Genomic DNA, 20,353 nt, shown 5'->3' with positions numbered 1-20,353 from the left:
AGCTTAGATGGGGGTGGCCCGTCAGACATTGCACTGCCGGTCTGATGAGGAGCTAGCCCAGTGATGAAGCTTGACATCCTATTGGATGTGTGAGGGCTGTTCTGCTCCTGACTATTCTCGCTTTCCTGTAGAGTAGTTGTATCACTTTGGAACAGTGTACTTTTTTAGTTATTGAGGTAGGACCTGGCCAGGCAGTTTGGGCTGGACTGTTCCTATTGGAGCAGGGTCAAAACCGATTTTCATAAGACTGGGTCCAAACTGAAGTGGCATTGTGGACAAAAGAACAATGGTCTGGAGTGCTACTGCAAGTGATGCCAGTTGTTGGACTGATTGAAAGCATCTGCTCATCATTTTTTTATGTTTAATGTAAGGCACTGAGTGGCCAAGGGTAATTCTGGACATGGGTCCCGTGCTCACTCTGCCACTGTAATCAAACTAAAGTGTCTGAAGAGCCAAACAGGTCTTGGGTTGCTCGTGTTCCAACTTGGGGGAGGCGGTCTGGCTTGGCAGTACGGGCTGGACTGTTTCTATTGCAGCAGGGTCAAAACTGATTTTCATGTGGCTAGGTCCAAATTGAGATGGCATTGTAGGTAAAAAAAACAATGCGCTGGAATGCTATGCCAAGTGATTGCCAGTGGTTTCACTTATTGCTAGCATCCTCTCTTCACATTTTGTGTGCTTTATTCCTATCAAAAGACATATGGCTAGTCACAGTACTGTTGAGCGTTTACAGTGAGACCCAAACTCTGAGGTCCTATCTAGCAGTATTGGACCTGAAAAGTGGGACTGGAAAGGTACATCTTGAACATGTTTCATTTTGTGTGCACATATTTATAATATGACAATATCAAATAAAGATTCCCATTGATTAATGATTTCCTGAAATGGACAATGTCTTAATAAAGAGTTTGTGATTTCCTATGATATCTTATTGTGCTAAGATTGTTTAATATTGGGCAAACCCTTGCTCCTACTTTATATCCTTAACCCTAGCTACTACTTTATGTCCCTTACTCTAGGTCCTTCTTTATATCCCCTTCCTTAGCTCCTATGTTATATCACTAACTCTAGATCAATCTGTGTATCCCTTAACCCCCAGGGTGCCGCGGGCGAGCTGGTCTCGTCCAGGCACACAGTTCCCATGTGCCCTGGATGAGACCAGCTCATCCTGCACACGACCCACACCCCCCAGTCGAGGATGGAAGGGGAATTGCTTCCCCTTCCACCCCGACCCCCCCGGCAATTTGATGATGTCAGTGCACTGACAGCGCGCCAACGTCATCAGAAGCTGCCGAGGACGTGCTGGAAGCCACTTGCTTCCGGCGCGTCTAGAGAGAGGACGTCAGAAAGGTGAGTCTTTCTCTTTTTGGGTTTTTTTGGGTGAAAATAGACACAAGGGGGAAAGGAAATAGTTTTTCCTTTCCCCCTGTGCCAGTTTTCAGTGGATTCCTGCTCCACAATCACGGACGGGGCCCGCAATCATGGAGCAGGAATCCCCACTAGGCACCAGGGATTCTTCTTGAATGTTATTTAGGGGAGCGACCCCTTGGGCAAGGGTTGCTCCCCTGGGGGGACAATTATAAATCCAGGCACCAAGGCCAATTTCTAAGTTCTTGGTGCATGGTGTTTGTCAACTGGCGAAGTATTTGTATTTGTGATTATAACAGTTTATTTCTTCTTTTTGTTCTTGTTCAAAGCTTTTGCTTCCTTTGCTGTGGATCCTTGCGGTTTTGGCAGTAGTAGTCCTGTGGTTTGCATAGTTGCATGTTTTAGGTAAGTAAAAGCAATTTACTCCAAAGGAGTATTGTTGACATGCATGAATGGCATGTTTATAGGTGGTGTACTAAATGCAGGATTGTGTGTGAAATTGTCCTTAGATTTGTGCACAATGATATTTGTGTTGTCGTATGTCTAATTTGTTTTTTTCTTTTTAGTGGGATGTCATTGGTGATTGCTGTGTCTGTGCAGAGTAGTTGCCAGTGAGTAGCTTTTTCAGGCAAGTGAGTGGTATCGTTTTTTAGTACATAACTCTTTGTGATAAAGCTACACTTTGTTTATTACTTATTTTATTGCTGGTTGTTTTTGGCAATTCATTTGTTGTTAGAAAGGATCACGGCTAGCTGCAGAGTGACCACTCAGCAGGTTGTTGGCATGCTTTTTGAGTCATCTTCAGACCAGGATTATAAGACTGACTCTGCATCTGAGGCAGAGGAGGAAGTGAGTGTTCTGTCCGAGAGGATTCTTCTGATGAGGAAGCAACTCTCGGTGCAGATGAAGGGCCTGTTTTAGAGGAGGACATTGATGTGCCAAGAGTGCAGCAGCCTGGCGCTGAAGGGTTTCCCATTAGAAGACCTGACACCTGGATTGCTCCAAACACGGAGCAGCCACAGTTACCTGCCTTTACTTGTCTCCCAGAGTCAGTACGGAACACTTTTTGCCTTTCAATTTCTTTCACTTGTTTATGGGCAATGTATTTTTGGAAGAGATTGTGGAGCAGACTAATTTGTATGCAGAGCAATATTTGAGGGACAATGCTGCCAGGCTTAGGCCTCAGTCTAGAGCTACTCAGTGGGTTAGACATATCTGGAAGATATGAAAAAGTTTTTAGGTTTGACTTTTTTGATCACTGGCTTCTTATTGGTCTACTAGTCCCTTGATGGCAACGGCTATATTTCCTGTAACTATGACACATAATAGCTATTTGCTTCTTCTTCGTATGCTGCATTTTGTAAACAATGCTTTAGCCTTGCCACAAGATCACCCTGATTGTGACCGTCTTTTTAAGATTAGGCCTGTCCTTGATCATTTTGTAGATCGTTTTTCAGAGGTCTATGTTCCAGGCAAAGAGATAAGTGTGGACGAGTCTTTGGTCCTTTTCAAGGGGCGTTTAGTTTTTAAGCAGTACATTCCTAGTAAGAGGGCACAGTATGGAATAAAATTGTATATGCTGTCAGAAAGTAGTACAGGATACGTGTATAATTTCCGGATCTACACTTGTAGAGATTCCAGTATTGACCATCCTGGTTGTCTGCCCACTTTTGGAGTTAACGAGAAAATTGTGTGGGAACTTGTTAGGTGACTGTTTAACAATGGTTACCATTTGTACGTAGATAATTTCTACACTGGAGTGCAGTTGTTCAAGGAGTTGTTTAGAGTGGACACTGTGGCTTGTGGCACAATCGGTTCTAACCGGAAAGGCTATCCAAGGGAGCTTGTCTGTAAAAAACTTGAGAGGGGACAGTGCAGTGCCTTGCGGAATAATGAGCTGCTAGCTCTGAAATTTTCAGACAGGAGGTATGTGTACATTCTATCTACCATCCATGATGAGAGTACTTCCCCTGTGGCTGTTTGGGGTCAGGTTGCCGAAGTGCACAAACCTGCGTGCATTTTGGACTACAATAGGCACATGGGGGGTGTTGATAGAGTAGATCAGAGGTTGGAACCTTACACTGCTCTTCGTAAGTCTTACTTGTGGTATAACAAGTTGGCCCTACATTTATTACATTTGGCAACTTTTAATGCTTTTATTGTGTTCAAGGATTGTTCACCTGAGTCAAGGATGAAATTTGTAAAATTTCAGGAGTCAGTGATAGAGAGCTTTATTGTGGTGGAACAGGCAAGAGTTTCTAGAGTAGCAGTGGTGGAGGATGTGGTTAGATTGAAAGATCGCTACTTTCCAGATCACATTCCTCCCACTCCCAAAAAAGACTTGCTCACTAAGAAATGTAGAGTATGTGCCCGAACAGGGATCCGGAGGGAGAGCCGGATGTACTTCCCCGATTACCCTTCAAAGCCTAGGCTGTGTGTGGCCGGCTGTTTCAGAAGTTACCACACGAAGAAACATTTTTGGGAAATACTGTGAGCGTAAACTGCCTAATTTATATTTTCATATGTTCGGTTTCACGGTTGGCATTACTGTCATGTATTTAGTAAGAGCTTTTGTAGTTTTGTACTTATTTTATAATTAGTTAGTGGTTTCGTAGGGTCACCGCTCCAGCACAAAATTCCTACTCCCCAGTGTTCCCCTCAGTCTCCCAAGTAAAATGACACCTCACTTGTATGGGTCCCCAAAACAGAGTCAGCCTAAAGATGTATAAAAGAAGAATATGAGCTTATCAACTTGCTGTGCTATCCCCTCAATCTCTACAAGTTTTTGGCCTTTTTCTGTTGCAGGCACCTGGCCCATCCACAAAAGTGAGGTATCATTTTTATCGGGAGACTTGGAGGACTTGGGTGGAAGGAAATTTGTGGCTCCTCTCAGATTCCAGAACTTTCTGTCACTGAAATGTGAGGAAAAAAGTGTTTTTTAGCCAAATTTAGAGGTTTGCAAAGGATTCAGGGTAACAGAACCTGGTGAGAGCCCACAAGTCACCCCATCTTGAATTCCCCTAGGTCTCTAGTTTTAAAAAATGCACAGGTTTGGTAGGGTTCCCTAGGTGCCGGCTGAGCTAAAGGCCAAAATCCACAGGTAGGCACTTTGCAAAAAACACCTGTTTTCTGTGGAAAAATCTAATGTGTCCACATTGTGTTTTGGGGCATTACCTGTCGCGGGCACTATGCCCACCCACACAAGTGAGGTATAATTTTTATCAGGGAGACTTGGGGAACCCTGGGTGGAAGGAAATTTGTGGCGATCGGAAGGAGAAATTTTTTCACTTCTCCAACTTTTCACGCATCGAATGTGTGCTGCATTGTACAGCACACGTGTGGAATGTTTAAAAATCCTTCTAGGCATAGGAATATTGGAGAGTATGCTTCCAGTACAAATAGGATGCTAGACAGCACCTCTGTACTGTGGTGCAAAGGTTGCATTTGGCGCTACGACGCCCGTGTGCACACCAGCTAAGGTGCAGCAGGGAGCTTGTTCCCAAATTTAAGAAGGGCCTAGCGCCAACTATAGCTACATTAGGTTAATTTCTTTACGCTAATGTTGCGATAGTGTGGCAAAAAAGCAGAGCCATATTTACAAAGTGGTGCAATTCACGCATTGCGCCACTTGTAAACTCTTGCAGCACATTGTACCTGTGCTAGGCATAATGTATGGAAGGGGGACTTTCCCCCGTTAGGGTGTCCGCAAAAATGGTGCAGTGGAGTGGAAACTATGAGATTCCACTGTGCCATTTTTAGTGAAATTTTTAACATCTGCACAGAGCAGGAGTTAAAAGGAGCCACACCATTATTTTTATTGAGCCTCCGTGTACTTTGCAGGATTACCGCCAACATTTTTGGCACTAATTCTGCAAAGTACAACAATAGCATAAAAAAATATGACGTTATTGTCCTTGACCTGTGCCATTGTGCACACATGGTGGCCTTAGGGGGGCGGAATGGGCCACAAGAAAAGTGGCGCTTCATAAAGTGAAGCGCCACTTTTCTTAAATCAGGGCCTTTGTTTAATAAAAACGGCTATGTGTTGTTTTCTCTCCCTTGAACAAGGCAGCATAGTAATTATGGTTGCTGTGCTGCGTAGTGCTAAATTGTAATACATCCGCCCCTTCCAGTTCAGAAAGTATCTTATCTTATATCTGCAGATGAAATGGTGTGTATACAAATCATAGAGCTGATATGTCTAATAATACCTCTATTTATTTCAAAATTAAAAGAGGTGATATTCTGGCATCCACTGACTTAATGTATTAGTAAATAAGTATAATCATTCTATCAATCAAAATGTTGTTTATGATCCACCCTAGTTTTTTTTTGCTTATTTGTTTGTTTTATAATGTGTTACAAATTTGTAATATTGTATATATTTTTCCTTTTCCTTGTTTAAACTATCACTGTATATTATTGTCTTCTTTGTTTTCTCCCTATTTTCTCTACTTTAGCTTTTCTATTTTTCATGTTATTTACCATCTTTGCTACGGTTTTATGAATTATTTTATTCTCTTCAGTTGTTTAAACAGGTTGCACTATGTACAGTTAGACTTCTTAGATTCACAATATATTTTTCATTTTTACATATTTTATTTACGACTGTCATAAAGCACGTTGTGTCAGATTCTATTAATCTGTCAATGCTTATCATAAAATAACAATTATAGTCAAACTATAAATCGATTAAACTGAAAATCATCCCTCGGTACAGCAGTACAACAATCAGGAGCAGCGATTGGGTGAACTGAGTAACAGAGAGCGGCACTCTGGAGAGGTTTCAAAGGCTGTACACATGAATAACTCCGGCAAGTCTGGCTTTCCACGAACTTCTCTCAGCTGCTACCACCACTTGACTCTGAAAAATTACAATCAGAACATGTCAAAATGAGGTCTTCATTATGGTGTATTAATAATGCAAATGTGTACTCGGGCACATAACAGAAACATGTTTTTTGCCTTTTTGATATACTTTTTTCTTAGAAAATACAGCAATATTACTCTATCAAATGTGATAAACCAAAGTATTTGTTTGATATAACGTTGTTTTAAAGTAACTTTCTACTCATAATCTGTTATTAAGATGCAAAGGGAGAAAGGAAAATGTGAATCAGGAGCAATAACAACTTGTACTAAAGTTAGACATTTGGAGTATAGGGCCCCTAACCCAAATGATGTGTGAATGTTTGCCTATAATGTGGGGAGTAATGGGAAGTGTTGGAGAGAGGCGAATTTATGGTTGGGGAGGAAGGCCTCGGCGATACCAGGCCATATTTCTTTAACATGCAGAAGCTTTTCAACCTAATAATCAGATTATATATCTGCATTGAGAAGTATTTATGAAAAGGGAGTGTTTTCAAGCATGTACCAAAAAACATTCTTGCCCCGAAATTAATGACAATGGTTAGTGAACTAAGAGGCAAGTCAGTTGTCATGTCATGTGTGCAGCATAGTTGGGCTATGTTCTCATTATAGACAGAGCAACATAAAAGGCTATTAATCAAAACACGACAGTTTTTGTACAGTGCACATCTTCAGTTCAAGTATTTGAATGTTCTCTTGTATGCGATAATAAACAAAAGGGATGCTTGGTGAACTAAAGTATTTGTCTAGAATCACACAATTTGGCTAAGCAGGGAAGCTGGAATTGATCTCAGAGATTCCAGTTTGACAATGTGCGAATCAGCCATTAGGTGAGTATCTCTTTATGACACCAAAGAATAATGCTTTGCAAGCAGACCCCACATTGTTTTGGCATTTTTACTTAGCACAAACCTTGTCCAAAGGCATAAGAGCACTTCACAACAGACACACCTGAAAGCAACATTTTTGTTTCAGCCCAGGGAGATTTGCTGTGATTCATAGGATGCTTAGCCAAGGCCAGAATTTGAATTTGGTTCCCTATGTTGCTTGGTCGGCATCTGTAACCACTAGGCCATCATCCATTCTAGAATGGAATGTCTGTGAGTGGGTTGGCTTTTCTAGGGTGGCAGTTGTCATTGGAGGCTGTGGCTGAGGTGGCATTAAACAGAACCTGCTCTCACTGTTATCTTGGCTGGACCTGCTTTATTATTCCTAGCCCAACCTTTCTGTAGCTTTCCCAAACACTTCTTTCTATTAGAATCTATTTCCATCTCTATTTGCTGGCCACCATCCATGGTGCTGATCAGCACTCAAGTGCTGTGCAAGCAGGACTGTTGCAAATTGTACTGATTGGTACGTCCACATTAGACTCCCCTCTGTTGACACAATTATGAATTTTGCTTCAGAAACTCTGTTGACTCTCCCTAGACAATCACCAACTACACTCCTTATGCTCCATGTAGGCTGGCTCTTCCTGAAGCACATAGCCCAGTACACCCTGCTTACCCTAGTAATATAAACAACTTCTTCTAAGTCAATTTCCAGCGCCTTCAGAGCTCTTACCTAGTTACTATACACTGGAACGTGCTGAACATCTCAGGCAACAACTAAAATCCTGATCAGGGTGAACTACAAAGTTACTAAATTAACCTATGTTTAACCCTCTGGTAGCTTAGATCAAAACAGCCAGGGTTAACTTAGAGGCAATGTGTAAAGTATTTATGCTGCACACAAACAATAATTAAGTGAAAACATAACACAGGACAAAAGTCCCACACATTTTAGAAAAATAGAGTAAATTGCAATAAATAAAATGATACCAGGACAAACAAAATACAATGAGGAGAATCAGAGATATTACATTTTAAATTTGTAGGTAGATATAGCACCTAAAAACACAAAGCACTGTTAACGCGTCCCTTTATGTTAATTTATACACATTAGGACTCGTTTTAGGCCGATGAATCTTTTGACCCAGTGGTGAGACACCGTAGAACGAGATAACTGATCAATATGTCAAGCAATATGTCAATGATGTTATCAACATATATCACCACAATATATTTCACTTTAGACATTGGTTAAACTACTGACGCAACCATGACCTTTCAGTCATGAATAACCACACCTTTTTTGGAGTTTTGTGAATTTTTATTCCCTATTGATTACAATCTAATAGCAACAGCATTAATCTCAAAACCATGAAGCAAAGAGCATAGTCACGATATGGCAACTGTGATAAGATTTTGACAACGCAAAGATCACAAACATAAGACACCGATATATGAGGCACACAGATCAGAATGCATAGCACATTATATACGCCTTAACTCAACATAGCACAATGTCAGTCACGTCTGTTGGCGTCAGTCAAAGTGAACACCTAATCTAACCACTAATTGGCATCAGCATGTTGGACTTCATGCAAAACAATTTAGAAACACCAATTTGGAAAACATCTAACTAGGGTCTCTAACCAAAAATACAGCAGTTGGTACCTAGAAAGGAAAAGCACATAGACAAATTACGATAGCAATTGTCATAGTTACCCTCCTCGGAATGAGTCAGCATACAGGATCAGTCTTCGTCCTCAGGACATCAGTTAGAGCGCCAACAGTCTATTTCATCTAAGGACAGGGGACACTTCCCTCATAAGGAGGGAAGTATAATGGGGCAGTCTATGGATGAGGATGGTTTTGTCTAAGTCTCAAATCACCAAATAGAGTGACAGAGTTTCTGAATGCAATTAATATCATTCCCCAACTAATTCCCAGAGTCTCCAGTGTCATGAGTTTTTATCCCTTTTTCATAATACATTCCCCCAAAATTCTATTGGATAGTCACTACACCCCACTATCTTCAACCTATCAAATTATACATTAAGTAATGCATTTGTCATTCCATGATAAATTATAACACTTTGATTGGTCTTCATAATTGACGTCTTTGTAGGTGGCACATCCGGGGTTACTTCATTTTCTGGCACGTTCATCAGGTCAAAAGTTCCTTTGCCCATGGTCGAATGTCCTTGAAAGAACAAATGCTGAGTCATGGCCTTTTGCGAGTCAGCACACTGAAGAAACAGAAAAATATGCTTTAATATGAGAGCTACATGACTAAGTTTTCAACTCACGCTAACTTAAGACTCATGGATTTTAATAAACATAATCCTCGTAGATGTTAACTTTTTCAATTAATCATAATGCAAGCAATTATTTCTTATAATCGACATTAGTGTATGAGTAAAATAGCAGCTTCACACTTATAATTGCGTTAAGAATACATCCAAGCGAATAATATTTTGTTATCGTTTTTGTATGCAACATTGTTAGGTATAAACATTTCACGTCTAATATATAATATTTAAACTACGCTCTCTCAGTCCCTCCTCTGATGAAGCTCGTCATCACACAAATTTCTCTTCTTTGATCTTAATTTTTCACCTTGCGCATAATACGCATTTCAACATCTTGCCCTTTATGTGAGCTTTCCCATATCTCATTGAACATTTTCTCTCTTTCACTTTCTTCATTTCTTCTGGCTCTTTTGGTCCAATTTCTTTTTACCTTGTCATTAATTTTACATGCCCCCCATAGTCCTAATAGACAAATCAAAACAATCAGTAAACCCATGAGAATTTTTGCAAGTACCCCATTCCAAATGTTGGTAAACCAGCTTCCGACACGCGCAATTCCCTTTCCAAATTTCTCCCAAACAACAGGTTCTTTCAGATCTTTCAAATCTGTACTATCTCTAGTAAGGTTAGTAAGCATGCTTCTAATTGTCTTACTGTTATCCGGGATAAATGAGCAACAATGACGCTCATTAAGCATTTTGCAGACTCCTCCACTCTTTGCTAAAAGAATGTCTAAAGCAAGCCGATTTTGAAGAGTCGTAGCTCTTTCTGCAGCAAGTTCAGTATCCATCAGGAGTATAGCTCCTGTAAAATTTGTCAACATGTTATCCACTATAGTAGACAACTTTTGAATTTTCATGGAATTCAAGATAACCCCTACTGATGGGATTATGGCTCCAAATATATCACCAATGACAGCCGCCACTGATTCTCGTTTTTGTCTAGGATGTTGTAATTCAGACGTTTTAGGTATTTGTTTTAAGTCATCAAGCTGGTATATCTTTGGGAATACTATTCCCAAATAACATGTTCCATACCATCCCTTAGGGAGACGGTAATAAGCACTTAGCCCACAGATGTAATAGATTCCAGGAATTGCTGGATCTTGTCCATTCAACATAAAGGTCCACTTGCTCTGGAACAAAAACACATGTCTGCATTCACTCGTTCCCACAAACAAATGATCCTGTTCAGATTTTGGCCTATATATACAAAGCCTACCTACATGTAATGCATCTATAGATAATTTGCCTTGTGTTTTGATTGCAGTGTAAGCATAATCATTTGCATATGTACGTTTCTCTAATCCTTTTTCTAATCTTTCTTTCAGTGCTTTGCGTCTATCATCTGTGTGGTCTAAAAATCTTTTCTCTACAGGCGATAATAAGCAAGTCAAATTATTGCGGTGTGCATAAGCAGTGCCAAATGTAAGTGTTGGCTCAAAGAATCCTCTAACTATTTTTATATCGTGCTCTTTAGCTAATTTATTTAAGAACTCAATCACAGGCACAAAGGAAAACACAACATCCAAATTTGAATAAAAGTATTGCACATGCTCTTGATTATAGAATCTTGTTGGTAGCAAGCTGAAACTAATTCCATAAGTAAGAGGGAGGCTATGATAAGTAACCCCCTCCTGCACAGATGAAGGAATTTTAGTACATGCATAACAATCTTTCGCATCCATAGTTTCCACATACTCATTTAGTAAGCGATAGAAGACGTTAGTAGAGAGTTCCCCTTTTGCATTAGTTCCCTCATGCATGTGTCTTGCATCCTGCTCAAATCTCTCCCACGGTGTTAGTGCAGTAGTAGTTTCAGGTTTTGCAGTAGCGCTAATAGTTTCTTTCTCTATCCATGGCATTCCTACAATCACTTCCACTATTATCACTGCACACACAACACCTATTATAAGACCTAACCAACCACACACCTTACTTCCCTTGCTACTATTTCTATTGTAAGCCATGTTTGCATAGAATCAGAATAGCAGATCAACAATCAACTCGAGGATAAACCCTTTTTTTTTTCTTTTTCTTTCTGCGTATATTACCCTTTTCGTCAATTCAGGTTAGCAGCTTGTCGTAATCAGGTTTCTTTAAAAGTCAAATCCAGTTTTCTAGTGTCACTTCCGGTAGTTTCTAAGTCTCTTTCTTTCTAGTTTTCCATTTAGGCAAAAGATTTTCTTGAACTCATTCAGGTGCCGTAGTATTGGCCTGGTACTTCTCGATCAAAACAAAATGCTAGGAACTCTTGTTGCCATTCAGAGGTTGTAGCATATGCCCATTCGGGACCTGTTTATCTTCTGTTTGCAATTCTTTTTCTTTTTAATCTTCGTTCACCTTGTTGTTCTCCCTCACTCAGATCATCTGCTTGTGAGGTATCACTTTCTTCTATTATGGTGTCATTCGATACCTCCCTTATCTCAGGATGCGACTTGTCTGGCCAATTATCGCATCTATGTGTCTTGGTTAGATGTTTTCCTTCAGGACGTTGGACAGCACCCTCCTCTTGTGATATGGTGTTTTCTCTTGACGGACCTGCAACTGGTTCGAGAAACTCTGACACGTTTGTGTTTACAGTTTCTCCTTCTCCTTCTTCTTCCGGTTCTAAGTTGGGTTCGGGCTCTAACCCGTATTCGTCTACTTCTGGGAGAACCTCTCCTTGGCTTAGTCCTCCTGCTGCCTCTACTGAGATAGGCACTCTGTCACCTCTCTCGAACTCATTGACTGTTTGAGGGACAAGGCTGTTCTCAGTGGGCCCTCCAGTAGTCTCAGTTCCTTCTTGACTGTTCTCTGACCCTGAGACCTCTCCCTCCAAAGTTGCTGTGCCGGAAACTTCAAGTTCCTCTTCAACAGGACACGTTACCTTTTTCGTGTGACTGGCATGTATCCATTTGGGAACCCCGGCACACTTCACAGCAGTAGTAGTCGTCAATATTACTTGATATGGCCTTTTCCAGCGTGGTTCTAGACACGATTTTCTTACGTGCTTCTTGACAACCACCCAATCACTGGCTTGTAGAGAGTGGCCTGGATCGCCAATCGGCGGCAACGTGTTAGCTTCCACCTGGTGAGAAAAAGAGCGAATCACGTCAGCCAAACCTTTGCAGTAGTCCAACACCATATCATCTGTAATATTCACTAGTGCATTTGCAGGTACTGCTGGTAATCTTATAGCTCTGCCCATGAGGATTTCATGGGGGGACAGTCCTGTTTTCTTGTCTGGTGTGTTTCTCATTGACATCAACAATAGAGGTAAGGCATCTGCCACTTCATATTAGTTGCTGCGCACATTTTTGCCACTCGTGATTTCAAAGTACCATTCATCTGCTCTACTAGTCCTGATGCTTCAGGGCGATAGCTACAATGCAGCTTTTGTTCAATGTTGAGTGCGGCACACAGGAGTTTAATCACCTCATTGTCGAAGTGTCTCCCCCGATCTGATTCTATAGCAACCGGAAACCCGAATCTGGGTATCAGTTCCCTGAGTAGTAGTTTTGCAACTGTAAGACTGTCATTCCTACGTGTGGGATATGCCTCAATCCAATGACTGAAAACACACACAATCACCAACATGTACTTCAATCCTCCACAAACAGGCATTTCAATAAACTCCATTTGCATTTTGTTGAATGGACCTCCAGCTCTCCCAATGTGGCTCAAAGTTACCACAGTTCCTTTTCCAGCGTTCATCTGTTGACAGATGACGCACCTTTGGCAACTGATTTCCGCGGCATGTCTGAATTTTGGGTTAAACCAATCAATTTTAAAGGACCTGATCATGGCATCCCTTCCCAGGTGTGCCTGCCCATGGTAGAGCCGGGCAAACTGTGACAAAAGGCTATTTGGCAAGACCAATTTTCCCTCGTCTGAAACCCATAGATCATCAGCTCTTTGTACACATTGCATTCTTTGCCAGGAGCATTTTTCTTCCTTGCTAGCACGACCTTGTAATGTTTTCAGTTCGTCTAAGGTATCAACCACTCGTAATGCTAGATTTAAGCATGTGTCGTTTTCAGTCTGTGGTAACAATTCCCATTGCTCCTTAAACGATATACAGTTTAGTGCACAAAATCTTGCGACTTGATCTGCATAGCCGTTTCCCATAGACACAAAATCTTGTGATCTGGTGTGAGCACTGCACTTCACCACGGCAATTTCAAGAGGTAACTGAATCGTTTGTAACAAATCTCTTATCTGTTCACCGTTTTTCACAGGGGAACAAGAGGAAGTCATAAAACCCCTCTGTGACCAGAGTTGGCCAAAATCATGCACAATTCCAAATCCATATCTGCTGTCAGTATAGATAGTGACTTTCAAATTTACAGCTGTGTGGCATGCTTTTGTAAGAGCAATCAATTCTGCCACTTGCGCAGAAAACACTTTTTCGAGCCAGGAGGCTTCGACAATGCCAGTTATAGTACATACTGCATATCCAGCTCTCAGTGTTCCTGTAGAATCTCTTAGACAGGACCCATCGACAAACATGATGCAGTAATTTTCTTTCAATTGGGTGTCCTGAATATCTGGACGAGGTTTGGTACACAGTTCAGTCACTTCAAGACAATCATGTTCAAATTCTTCACCATCTTTAATTTCTGTATTTTCATTTGGAAGCAAAGTTGCCGGGTTCAGTACAGTGCATCTTTTAAGAGTGACATTAGGCTACCCCAGTATGGTCATCTCATACTTAGTGAGACGTGCATTTGTCATGTGTTGAGTCTTAGTTCGTGTCAACAGAATTTCAACTGAATGTGGGACCATTACTGTCAGAGGGTATCCCATGACTATGCCTTCACATTGTAAAAGGCTCTGACCAACTGCTGCAACTGCACGCAAACAACCCGGTAAGGCTGCTGCGACAGGGTCCAAGGTAGCTGAAAAGTATGCTATAGGGCGATTTGCATCTCCGTGGACCTGTGTCAAGACAGACAAAGAACAAGCATCACGTTCATGACAAAACAACAGAAAAGGTTTCTCGTAGTCTGGCATTCCCAATGCTGGTGCCCTGCACATGCATTCTCTTAATTCCAAAAATGACTCAAGTTCTTCTTTTGATAGTATATGGCTCATCCTTGACTTCCTTTCCTGTCAGTTTTATTAATGGCTTTGAGATGATTGAGAAGTTGGGTATCCACTGACGACAGTGGCCCACCATTCCCAAAAACATCCTGACATCTCTTTTTGTTGTTGGGGGATTCATTTGCAAGACAGCTGTTATCCTTTCTTTTGATATTCTTCTGGACCCTTTCTCAATCAAATGTCCCAAGTATTTTACTTCCTTGTGACAATATTGTAACTTTCTGGGTGACACCTTGTGTCCATTCTTTCCCAGATGATTTAGTAATGCAATGGTATCGTATTTACAACTGTCTCTGGTTTTAGACGCAATTAGCAGATCATCGATGTACTGCACAAGAGTTGAATTCAAAGGCAGCACAAGAGGTTCCAAATCCTTTTTCAATATCTGATTGAAGATGGATGGTGAGTCAGAAAACCCTTGAGGAATTCTGCACCAACTGTACACCTTATCCAGGAATTTGAAACTGAACAAAAATTTACTGTCCTCATGTAGTGGTATTGAAAAGAAGGCTTGTGATAGGTCTACTACGGTAAACCATTCAGCATCACAGGGAACCTGGAACATTATTACTGCTGGGTTAGGTACCACAGGGCAGCATTTTATCACAATTTCCTTTATTTTTCGCAAATCTTGCACAATTCGAACTTTTCCACAGGGCTTCTTTAAACCCATTATGGGAGAGTTAAACGGACTGCTCAAGACTTCTTTCAGAACTCCCTGTCTGAGAAAATCTGCGATTATTTGTGACACCTCAATGAGGACGTCTTGTGTCATGTGATATTGTGACACCTGTGGGAACACTGCATTCGGCTTGATCTGAACTTTGACTGGTTCTACCCCTTTTATTAATCCTACTTCTTTCCCGGTCAAATCCCACACTTTCTCTGTCACTGTTCCTTGCAATTCGACAGGCAGGTCAATCAAAGTATGCATTGGGAATAAGGTAATCAATGGATAGTCTTCATTTGTCCCTGCTTCCTCCTCTATAAATTGACTTTCATCTCCTTCATCGTCGCTATTTGTCTGTACTTCAATTCCATCGTTGGAACAGGTAATTGAACATTTTGTCTTACAGAGTAAGTCCCTTCCCAATAGGGATACTGGACTTGAATCACATACTACAAATCTATGTAGCCCTTGGAAGTTGCCAATTTCAACTTGAACTGGATCTGTAATCTGGTTAGTCAGGTACTGATTTGCTACTCCAACCACCCGTATAGTACGCCCTGAGAGAGGTAATCTTGGAACTTCTGCACTTCTAACTGTGGAGCGCGTAGCTCCTGTGTCAACCAGGAATGAAACCTTATAGCCCATCACCTTCCTTTCTACACATGGGCCTCTCTGATCCACCTCTAAGGATGCTGCAAGCCTGTACTCCTCACTGTCTGAGCTATCATCTGACCAATCCTCATTCATGCCATTTTCACCTCGTAATGGGAATTGTTGCACAGTATTGTTTTGATTTGTTACCTGACCTGTGACCTGCTGAGGAAGCATCACCTGTTGCTGTCCCATCGGAGCCATTGGTAATTGCATTTGCTGTCTAGGCGCCATAGGAATCTGCTGCTGCACTGGTTGCATTGGTATTGATTGGAAACGTGGCATTTGCATCTGCTGCATGGGCTGTACCCCTTGCATTTGTACCTGATTATTCTGAAAATTCGGGTTTTGATGTCTTATTTTTGGTGACATCTTTTTCACCCCTTGAACATCATTTTGGACAACAACATTATTCATGTCCAAACCACGGTTCACAAACCCTCGACCTCGGCCTCTCGGCTGTGCCTGAAACACACCATTCATTTGCGGTTGAAGCTGTATCATCTGTTGAACTCCATTTCCCTGTATTCCAGCCTGTGCAGCCTTTATCTGCATCACCATCACCTTTTCCCCTAACTTTTTCTGCTTCAACTCGATCTCATCACTACAGTACTTTGCATACTGCAATACCTCATCAATCGGTTTAGCTTACCAACAAATCAAATGATTCTTAATCATTTGGCTAACCTCTGGTCTCAACCCTTCGACGAATCTAAACACAAGGTGATTCATGTCCTTCAGTTCGATAGTCTCAGTACCACTGTAATGTTTGAACGCTTTTAACAATCTCTCGTAATAAGCATGTATTGACTCCTTAACCTCTTGAGAGGTCCGGTCGATTTTCTGCCAATCGGTCACCTTCGGCGACACCTTTTGTTTCAAGAACTCAATTACTTTATGATAATATTTCATCACCTCTTCTGAAGGTGCTCCAGTCACTTTATCTCTTTTCAAGTCCTCCCAAAGACACTTTGCAAGTTTCACAAACCTGTCCGTTTGTTGATACCACTCAACCGGCTTCTCTCTCAATCTAGGATAATCGTTCGTAAAAGATAAAATATCTCCTCTAGTCCACGGCACATGTACTAAAACACCGCCAGCTGTCTCTCTCATTGGCAATATTTTCACTGATTCCAGATCAGGCGAGGTCTTGGCTTGATTAGATCCTGGACTATCACCTTTTCCCTTATCCCTTTTCTTTGCCCATCGGCCTTCCCATTTTTCTAATGCACCCCAAATTTGTGCACTCTGCAACAGTTCTCTCAGATGTGCCTTCATGCCTGCAGATCTCATGTGTTCAAAATCTTTTGAGTCAAAATCTAGTCTGTAACTCCTTTTCAAATGCTTAGTGTTTCCGATATCAATATTGTATTTGTCTATCAAGTTCGCTAATCTCTGATGTACTTTGCCTACCTCTTTGGTAATCTTGGGACACAAGTATCTCAATTCTGCCTCAGTGTATGATTCCAATCTATTTTCTCCCATTGTCCCTTCCACTAACTCGGCAGCTTCTGCCCCTAGTCGTACAAAATTCAAGTATTCATCTTGTTTTTCTTTCTCAGGTTCAATTGTAGCCACTGCAGTCTTTTGTGAGGTATACGTTTTTTCTAACCATTCGTTTAACTGCTGTACTGTAAAGCCCTGCAGTGAAATATTCCCTGCATGTATCATTGGGGAGTGTGAGGTATTTGTACTCATGGTTTGGGTAGTTAAAACTCCATGACGCATCGCTTTGAGAGGAGCCCCTACTGGACTAAGGTCCATCAAGGGCCTGGGCTGTTCAATTACTTGTTCTCCAGGAGCTATTATCTGTGGAGTTCCCATAGACCCTCCTCTTATCGCTTCCTGTGTCATCACTCCCTGATCACACACCCCTGTTTTACCTTGTGCATACAATGGTACGGGGGACCAAAAGTAATGGGTAACGATATAGCGGCAGGTGTCTGACCTGGACCCAGACTTCTTGGGCCTCAACACCGTAGGTCTGTTCCAATGTACCCGGAACAGGTACTAACGGTGGTCCCGCTACAGGGTTATACCCTGGTATCAGCTGTGGTGGTGGTTGAGACATTAATTTCGGAGTCGATTCAATCTGTATTAGCTTTGACTTTGTGTATATCGGGTCTGGCTGCACTATCAAGTTTGTAGTAGTCTCAAGCACTGGAACATCAGGGTAGATTTTCTTTATCTGCGGTGGAGGCTGCAACTGTATCGGCAAGTCTGGTGCAGTGGGTACACTGACACCATTCTGTATCAAAGCTGTATCGCTAATCTGTACTGTATCGGTAACTCTCTTTTCCTGCGTCTGGTTCCCAGGATCCAAGCTAGTACTTGGAGCACTGTCGCTCACAGCATATGGTGGCGGACGATCATGTAACAATCTATCCATAAATTCCTCATCATCTGAATCATCTTCCTCTTCCCAGGACCTTTTATTTTCTTTAGTTTTGCCTGAATCTTTGTCGGTTTTACAGGAGGCTTTCTTTCCCTGCGTCTCTTCTCCCTGTGTTATTGCTGGGAACAACTTCAACCCGTCTACAATTCCCCGTCTCCACATTTTGCTCTCATTGTCCCATCTAGCCTCTGCATAGGATTTCTCTGCCCTTCTCAGTCTTCTCTGAAACCTTTCTTGTCTATGTTTAAGAGCCATCAAGTCCCAGATCGCCAAAGCCTCGTATTGTGCCGGTCTCGGAGGTGGTTTCTGCGTACTTAACATCCACCTCAAATTTTCTAGTACCTTTGGATTAAATGTCCCATGTTCTGGGAACGCTAAACACCCCTCTTTCTCTGTTAATTTGCGCCTCTGTTTCATCCATAAACAAGGTGCAACACCCTTTTCTTCCATAACCGTATAAGCTGGAGTACCCTCAGGTGGTGTAGGTTCCCCATCGGTTGCGACAATATATACATCTCCCTTTAGAGCGCTCTTGAATGCTTTGACAAAATTCATTTTTGTGATTCTCTTATTTCGTATTTAATCAGAAATGGCTTAGTTCCCAGGACACTCTTCACCCGCCCTTTCTCAACCTATTGCCTCTCACGGACGGCAGCCAATCCATGCGCGACCCCTCTCGACATCTGACCTATCTGACGTCACACTCACACACACTGCAACTGACAAAGTCTTGTGGCTTGTCTGCTCCTCACTGACCCCTACAACTCACACATATTAATGCAAATTATTGCGAGCACCTTAAAATGACAACACAAATCTGTCGGTTTACTACAGGAAGGGTAACACATTTGCTTCAGTGCTTTACAGAGATTTCACTTGAAGCCTCAGCCGCTACTCTCTCCTTATCAGCTCCCACATACGCAAGCAGAATTAGACCCGCAAATTCTACTCTCGACTTGTCAATGACTCCTTCTAGTGTACTTTAGAATTTGTCAAATCTCCATCGAAGGTTTCATACGTGCATTATAGCTCAAACTCGTCTTGTCAACCACGCCCGATTGACCTATTAAACCGCACAGATTACAACATAGACCACATTTATATTCATACTCCGGAGTCTTAGACCTCAACAGGTCCGTACACAACAACCAACCACGTGGATAATTTTGAGCAACAAGCGCTACATTCACATGAAGTACGCCGACTTCCCTACTCTCATACTGTGGAGTACACCCACTCCTGCTAAACAACACTTAATTTGACCTAAATACACCCAAATCTTCACAACCACCTGCAAGATGCATAAGCTTTAGGCAAGCGCAAAGACCCTAACCACGAACACTATGGCGCCGAGAACATTCTCAACTCATTTAGGCAGGCTCCGAGATCTCGGGAAAGCCATGGCGAACTTAGAAACCCATCATACCTCCGAATTGCATTATTACAGAAGAACAAATTAAACAATGAATCTCCGTCCTAGGGCCCCCAAGGGCCAAACCGTCGCTCTGCTACCAGAACTGTTAACGCGTCCCTCTATGTTAATTTATACACATTAGGACTCGTTTTAGGCCGATGAATCTTTTGACCCAGTGGTGAGACACCGTAGAACGAAATAACTGATCAATATGTCAAGCAATATGTCAATGATGTTATCTACATATATCACCACAATATATTTCACTTTAGACATTGGTTAAACTACTGACGCAACCATGACCTTTCAGTCATGAATAACCACACCTTTTTGGAGTTTTGTGAATTTTAATTCCCTATTGATTACAATCTAATAGCAAGAGCATTAATCTCAAAACCATGAAGCAAAGAGCATAGTCACAATATGGCAACTGTGATAAGATTTTGACAACGCAAAGATCACAAACATAAGACACCGATATATGAGGCACACAGATCAGAATGCATAGCACATTATATACGCCTTAATTCAACATAGCACAATGTCAGTCACGTCTGTTGGCGTCAGTCAAAGTGAACACCTAATCTAACCACTAATTGGCATCAGCATGTTGGACTTCATGCAAAACAATTTAGAAACACCAATTTGGAAAACATCTAACTAGGGTCTCTAACCAAAAATACAGCAGTTGGTACCTAGAAAGGAAAAGCACATAGACAAATTACGATAGCAATTGTCATAGTTACCCTCCTCGGAATGAGTCAGC

At 41.7% G+C, this 20,353-nt stretch overlaps 1 protein-coding gene across 2 annotated transcripts in view; it reads right to left on the bottom strand.

Moving 5' to 3' along the window:
• Positions 1-5,959: 5,959 nt before the first annotated feature.
• Positions 5,960-20,353, bottom strand: part of GPLD1 (glycosylphosphatidylinositol specific phospholipase D1) — an 833,365-nt gene continuing 818,971 nt past the window's right edge. The window contains exon 25 of one of the 2 annotated variants that reach the window (XM_069218887.1): positions 5,960-6,232. In XM_069218887.1, coding sequence (XP_069074988.1) covers positions 6,155-6,232 — 78 coding nt within the window. In that variant the 3' untranslated portion in view covers positions 5,960-6,154. Of the gene's footprint in view, positions 6,233-9,027; positions 9,311-20,353 lie in introns of those variants that run through there. The other variant, XM_069218885.1, reaches the window with a different exon arrangement.

The sequence above is a fragment of the Pleurodeles waltl genome, chromosome 2_2 (genome assembly GCF_031143425.1).
Source record: "Pleurodeles waltl isolate 20211129_DDA chromosome 2_2, aPleWal1.hap1.20221129, whole genome shotgun sequence".
Taxonomy (NCBI): Eukaryota; Metazoa; Chordata; class Amphibia; order Caudata; family Salamandridae; genus Pleurodeles; species Pleurodeles waltl.
This window is presented reverse-complemented; position numbering and strand designations above follow the sequence as displayed.